Raw genomic sequence first — 7,500 nt, forward strand, 5'->3', positions numbered from 1 at the left:
TGCTACTTAACGTAATGCCACAATTTAGTTTGGAACGCGTTAACCCATCACAGTGCTCTTCATGTTTTTGGATTATGTGGTTTGCTTGAAGTAACCATTGTGAACAGCGCCACGTGCATGGCTTCTATTGTGCATTACCCAATCAAAACACCGCCACGTGTTTTCTATTGTGCATTGCCCAATCAAAAACCGCCACGTTTTTCTATTGTGCATTTTGCTGCACAGGGGAAAAAAATGTAATCTAACGTACTTTATAACTCGTGCTCCTACGGGCCCGAGTAATAACGTTTGGGTGCTTTACAAACTTTTGAAAACACAAGCTAGTGAGATTTTCCGAGAACTCATTGCGAATACGTGTTTATCACATAAGGGCAATATTCTCTTGTCACTGTCGAAGCACAACGAAATAAAGTTGGGCAAACGAATTTAAAAAGCACTTGTTCGCTCGCATTTTAGAGGAAAGCAAACAAACATCAACTTTTTTTCATTATGACCTAAAGAGTACAGACGATTGTTATTTAATTCCAGTAGAAAATAAAAATTCGATTTTCATTCCTGAACAAAGGAAGAACCGATTAAACCACCTTTCAAAAATACGCATGCGTAAAACTAACAAACGGTTTGTGCCCAAGGAAAGAATTTGTGGAGCAACGTCTTGCACTAAGTATGAGCTATTACTGGTATTCTGTTTTGGCGTTATTGTTCTCTTTCGTTCTCCTTTCGTTTCTGTTCTAGACATAGGTCCTTAAGGCATCATGTAACCTTATCAGAGCTTCTAAAGATATGCCAAAAATTGCAATACAGAGAAAAAAAGCAGCTCTAAGCAAATTAAAACAAACACTCAGCTTTAAGTTTACATCCCACCAATGCTTGACTTGAATAGCTGCGTAGCCACCAGTGTGGACCATGATATGTCAAACTGGATTGAAATCAGTGAAAAATGCAGGAATAAGACATCTTCCTAACCGTTTTCCACCTGAACAGGAAAAGCGTTGATTTTGTAAGAACTTTCGTCAATGCAGTATGGCCTTGTTGTCGCGTCAAGCCACAGAAAGCACGCGAAAAATGAAGCCTCGCTTATGTTCTAGTGAGTTACCCTGGGTTGAGCCTGCAATCCAATCGAAAACCAATGCCTGGTCAGCGGTCAACTTTAAAAAAAACAGCTGACCTCGGTGATCTCCAAGCTCCAAGCCCATATGGTCACGTGATACTGGTCGGCAGATACACTGTTTTGATCAAAAGTTAGATGTCCAATGTATCAAAGATGCTGTTAACTAGCATGATACTGGTCACATTGGCATACATGGACAGATGGTGTACGTACAGACGGTTGATGATGTCGTGGCTATAAAACCAACATTTCTTGCATGGATGGGTTACCATATTTCCTTAACAATGGTGCTCCGCGCGCGCGGAGCTACGCTATTACTGCAAGCCCGAGTTTACGCTAACTGTAGCCTCTTGTTTTTATTAGTTATCATTATCTTTCCTCATTTTGTCAGCTTAACTCTCAATATACCAGCTTATAACACTGAAATATCAACGTGGCGATGGAATTTAGCCAAGACTTCAATACTTTTTAAAATTTGCTCCTGAACTCATAAAATACTCTTATAACACCAGAAGATCCCTCGACCGAAACCTAGAGCTTAAAACAAGAAATTTATGGAATTGAACGCAGCTCAAAATAGACGTGACCTTTCAAATAAAAGAAGGTTAACCACTTTGCCTTAGTAAAAAAGTGTAGTTTTGTCGATATGTAATTTTGTGTATTCGCGGGGAAACGATCTGAACTGCACATGCTACTGGCAGGACGCGACATCATTTTACGAAAACCCGCAGATAAAGTGTTTTAACTAAATCGTGATCAGTCATTATGGACGCAATACATTTTCAATATGGTCCTGAATCTCTCAACGTTTCGCCAGCATATAGATGGAGAGTGATATAGTCAATGAGGTATGGATTGCGAACGCGCGTTACCTCAAGGCTGTCAGGTGCAATCTACCAAAAAAAAAAAAACTATGGCTGGTTATGTGATTTTTTATTTCTGATTTCGACAACAATTCGACGAAATTACATTTCTGCTAAATTTGCTATAAATGACTACTGCCGAGTTCCTGAATTTCAAACACAAATCATCACGTCAACCTTGATTTGGGTTACTCAGAAGAGTGTTGAATGTATTCAATGATTTCGTTGTAAACTACTGGGGCGGCGTCCAAACCATAGATGAAATCAAGATGGTTCCATTTCGGAATTTCCACACTGTGAATCACGTTTGGCAATTGAGACAGAAGATATTGCACATCTTTAGGGTCAGCAAGCCAGTCGTTCTCTCCGGAGTAGACGACGACCGGTAGTGTCATGTCTTGCAGATTGTACAAGGGTGTTTTGCGCTAGAGGAATAACAGGAAACAAGAAAGAAAGTAAAAGTAAGTTCCTAATACAATTGCTATTAACAATCACTAGAAGTACAGAAAAGAGAGGAAGCCAAAGAGTAAATGCCATTCCTCGTACTTTTCTGAACAATCTCTTATTTTACATGATCGCTGCTCGGACGAAGTTTCGAAACCCTTTTTTGAGGGGGAGGGTGGAGGTTAAGTGACTTTATATTATTGTTATATTATTATTATTATTAATATTATTTTCATTATCATCATTATCATCATCATCATCATCATCATCAATATAATAATAATTATAATAATTATAATAAATAGGTGTGAAGCTATTTTTACGCGGCTTTCTCCGCGGTTTTTTCCGCTCTGTTCTGTTCTGTTTTGAACCAATGTAGTTAAAAATAAAAAAAAAACTATTGACTCTATCTTGTCGACAATTTTATAGAATTGCAGCAGCTAGCAGTGCCGTCGCGTTACATTCGAAACTGGGATAACTTTCTTCCCCTTCTTGCTATGGCGTACCGATCTTAATTCATGAGAGTACTGGATGAACACCTGACAAGGTCATATTTGGCAAGAAGTCCGACTGCTCGTGGACGCAAAATTTTCGTAAACGGTCCTTGCCATTTCTCAGAACGGTCTTTGCCATTTGAAACGGTCGATGCCATTTATAACGGTCGACTAGACACTTCACTTCAAAGAAAATTAAAAGAAACAAACTAAGAAAAAATACTAACAAAAATTAAGACAAAAAAGGAAAAAAAAATTATAAAAGAAAAACTGGAGGAAAAAACAAAAAAGTCCGAAAATTTCAAGACTCGAACTTGAGTTCATAGTACTCACCCTGAACAGAACCCTATACCCGAACCCTAACTCATATGACCAGCGAGACACAAACTCCCAGTAACTGCAACCTTTTGAGTTCTTAGACCTAACGAGTGTAAGTCAGAACTAAAAAATGGCATCGACCTTTTCAAGTGGCAACGACCTTTCTGAGAAATGGCAACGACCGTTTACGAAAGGGAAATAAGCCTCGTGGACCTACGTACAATGCAATGAGATACAATGATACAATGGCTTTTCAGGACTAATTTTACAATACTTTTGTGGGGGACTTTAGCCAGACTGCTTGTTACGCAGTTCACAATTAATTTTTTTATGAAAGCGAAAGATGCCCCCGTCCAGCTTAGGTTAGACCACAACAGCGGGGACCTCGTCCCCTACTCTTATCGAACAGTGAGTGGGTTCTTTAACGTCCCATACTATTTAATTTCCAACAAGGGTTAAGACGGGACCTCCGGTTTACAGTCCTTATCCGAGAAGACTTGAAAGCCTAACCGTTTGCAGATGTAATTGCAAAGGCAGCACATTCTCCTCAGTTATTTTAAGACCCTGAGTGTTGGTCCGGCCGGAGTCGAACTCACGACCTCCCGCATGCATGACAGCCCGATGCTCAACCAACTGAGCCACCGGTGCGCGGACCTCATTTTCGGTATCCCACCAAAAGACTTGGAAACGTCAGAACACACGGAGTATGCATATGTTCTAGAGGAGCAAGTGGAGAAGATGCTACACTTTGAACGGGATCATTTGAGGGTTGAAAGCCAACGCCAGAAACGCTTGTATGACCAGAGGTCGAATTCACATTCACACGCGAGGGGAGAGAAGGTGTGATTGTACAACTCGCAGAAGAAGGGAAGGGAAAGGGCCTTGGGAAGTCATTAAATGTGTTACAGACGAGGTTTATCGCATTCAGAAGAAACCCAGACGAAAGCTCAAGTTTGTGCATCACAATCGTCTCAAACCGTTTAAAGAACGGAAAACTTTTCTTCATTGGAGGGAGGACACCTGAGAGCTCTATTGCTGATGCCATTCTCGTCAGCCGCTTCACGCAGCGGGATTTTGCTCTAGTTTTAATTTATTGAAAAACAATTCAAGCACGAATTGATCTAGCTGCACTCTTTGCCAGTGAAAATAAGGTGATCAAGCATTGTTTCCGTTGACTTTTATTGACTTTTATTGAAGAAAGTTTTTTAATTATATCGTGTTCAATCGTTAGAGGAGGATTCGAGTATTCTTTTTTTTTTTTTCATTAATCTTATTGTTGAACGGCCTCCTGAGGAAGGGAGTCATATTTCTGGTGAAGGGGGCCAAATACAACGAAAAGCCTAGTGTTACCTGCGCAAGCTATTGTAATGTGCGCGAAATGGCTGAACAGACAGCTACACTGCGTTATCAATCGCAACCAAAGTGCACGCAATAATGACTAAAAAAAGAGCTAAACTTCAGTTAGAGATTGAGCAAGAGTGTTGAATCTTAACAAGAGGTACGTTGTTCAGTTTGCAAATAAATCCGTTCACAATGCAGCAGTTAGCAGTGCCGTTGCGTTACAATATCATCGACCTTAACTGCAACCAAAGTGACTAACCAAATTTGCGAAAAGCAAGAGTGTTGACCTGATAGAAAGACACGTTTCCCAGTTTATCTCGCGAAAAGACAACATCGGTTACTTCTGAAAACGAAAAGCCTTTCTATGGAAATACAGTAAAAAGGTACCAAACATACCTGTCCATAGTTTCGCTTATTTCCAAAATTTCCATAATCGTACCTTTGGAATTTTTTGGAATTCACCATCTGTTGAAAAGGAAGTATGAACACATTTGTCAGAGAGACAACACCGAGGCCTACATAAAGAGAAGGACCTTTCTAGAAGTTTACAAAAAGTCTCCGATTGATTTTGGCACCCTTCATCATACGTCACTAGACATCACTTCGACCTCATGCTGACAAAAAATGACGGTTTTGTGATTTTCCGTTACAGATGCGGTTTTGCCTTACCTTATTTACTGTAAATCATGCCTTTAAAAGAATATAACATATATATGTCTTAGGAAATCTTGGGCACGAGTTTTAAATATTAAAAGAGAAAAGAAAGCGAAACAAATAAAACTGAGAAAGGACTAAATATTTTTGTAGGATCTCAGCTGCTATTTAAGGAATATCGTATTACCTGGAGCCAGTGGATCGCGTTTTTAACAGAAGTCCCTGAGGGTGTGTGTGCTACATACACTGGAATTCGAGTCTGTTGTGAAATGAAAGATAATAAAGGTGAAATAGTGCTTGACACTGACTCATATCTTTTCGTACAAATGACTATGAAATAAATAACAAAGAAAAAGGAAATTTAAAAATAGGTATGCCGGGAAATGCAAATAATTAGATGCACGCGGATTTCAATAAGCGTTACGGAGTGTCCCCCAAATGATGTTCCCCAAATAAGGCACAACGCCGGGCTACATTTACCCTGACCTACTGAATAACGCTTTTCTTGTCCCTAATCTTATTGTTAGAAATAGATAGGAATGCCAAGAATTCAAGCGCAACTTCTTGTTGGATATCATATTACTTGCATTTCTGGACACAAAAGTGAACATACTAAATGGGGACAAAAGAGTTTATCGTACATTGTTCAAATTTTTCCGATCAAAACCGCACAAAGTGAACATCACGTCGGCGCAAAGTGGTTGATTGATAGTCTTTGAACAGACGTGTTTCCCAAACCATTGAACAATGGGTCCGGATGGAAGGAAGTCGCGTTTACCCAACAACATGTGCACCATCTTTGAAAAAATAAGGAAATAAATGTGTTAACACCAATAAACCCCCAACGACAAGTCTCCTTTTTTTAGAGAAATGTACTATGATCATGCATAAAACAATGTACAATAACTTAGTTTTAGATATAAGCCACCGAGTTGACCTTTGCCTTGAGTAGTGCTTACTGTAAAGATTGTCTGTCTCAGAGAGTGACTAAGAAAGTGAAACCTCTGATGTCACATATGTATGCCTTAGCAAAGGGAAGGTACTCTCGAATTGATAGTGGAAATGAATCTTTCAAATGTCCTTAACTGAGTTCGTTGAGGGACTTGTATGAGGTTGGCATTGTGGTATACAACGGACGCATACAACACGAGAAAGCAATACTAATGTACGTTCTCCACGTACCAATTATAAACTTAGGAGGAAAACACTAATTCTTCAAACCTTTAGGGAGTTATATCACCATAAAACGAAAGTAACCCTTCAATATGTAGCTAAGCGGTATCTTACGTATCCAGCGACTATTCGGTTGATCTTGCTTACGTTGTACAATATGGGCGAGCTATCCAATAGCAGGATTGGTTTTTAAGATAGAAAATATAAGCTATTCTATCTTGTATGCTCCCGTTGTCGTCAGAACCTTAAATTCGTTGTCTTATAGCCTAGCACAGAAGAAAAATAGGACTAAAATAGACTACTTTTTCTCCTTTAACAGATAATGGTTTAGATCTTGTCTTGGTGTTGTCGATGCCATAGACGACTTCGTTTCTTGCCCTAACTCCTAATTGAATGCGAGCCGACTGTTTAAATAGTATGATATTTTTTTCAAAGAAAAATGAATTTATCAAAATATATCCTTTTATTGACACTTACTAGCTCTGCAGCGCTAGCTTCGGAGTCTTATTTGTTTAAAATTTTAAAAGGAAAAAGAGGATACGTGTTTGATTGAAGGATCGTAATGTAAACGATCATACTACATACCTCAATTTCCATGGAAGTTTCGCTAGGAATGGTCAGGAAAGGGGTCTTTGTATGACCTATAGTGCCTACTGGTGCAAGAGCGAAAAACGTCTTCACCATTTTAGCCAACTCTTTATTCGTGGAGAACTCGGCAAAACCGATTGTAGTTCCCTGGGAATGACCAATGTAGTACAGCGAGGATTGCGATGTTTTTGTCGTCACAAATTTCAACATGGCAGGAAGATCGTATTGGGCCATCTCGTCCCAGCTGCAAAAAAAAAAAAACAAACAAAAAAACAAAAAATAGCCGAAAGGCGGTGAGTTCAGATGCTCTTACTTTCATTTCGTTACGGGAACAATGTCAACGGTAATGTTTTAATTGATAAAGTTTGCCGTCAAAGTTGACGGTTGTGTAACACACTACGTGAAATTATTTCTGAAGGTAACACCAATGTCACAGGCTTTTAAACGGTACAATAGTTAGCTTGCCTCAAATTGAACCCTGTTTGCCGGAGGTTTCCTTAATTTCCCTCTGTAG

At 39.4% G+C, this 7,500-nt stretch overlaps 1 protein-coding gene across 1 annotated transcript in view; it reads right to left on the reverse strand.

Moving 5' to 3' along the window:
• Positions 1 to 2,162: 2,162 nt before the first annotated feature.
• Positions 2,163 to 7,500, reverse strand: part of LOC137971812 (gastric triacylglycerol lipase-like) — an 11,033-nt gene continuing 5,695 nt past the window's right edge. Inside the window, exons 3-7 of the mRNA XM_068818572.1 lie at positions 6,984 to 7,230; positions 5,867 to 6,022; positions 5,413 to 5,484; positions 4,968 to 5,036; positions 2,163 to 2,399 (exon numbers count right to left, since the gene is read on the reverse strand). Coding sequence (XP_068674673.1) covers positions 2,163 to 2,399; positions 4,968 to 5,036; positions 5,413 to 5,484; positions 5,867 to 6,022; positions 6,984 to 7,230 — 781 coding nt within the window. The remainder of the gene's footprint in view (positions 2,400 to 4,967; positions 5,037 to 5,412; positions 5,485 to 5,866; positions 6,023 to 6,983; positions 7,231 to 7,500) is intronic.

This window comes from Montipora foliosa, chromosome 9 (genome assembly GCF_036669935.1).
Source record: "Montipora foliosa isolate CH-2021 chromosome 9, ASM3666993v2, whole genome shotgun sequence".
Lineage (NCBI taxonomy): Eukaryota > Metazoa > Cnidaria > Anthozoa > Scleractinia > Acroporidae > Montipora > Montipora foliosa.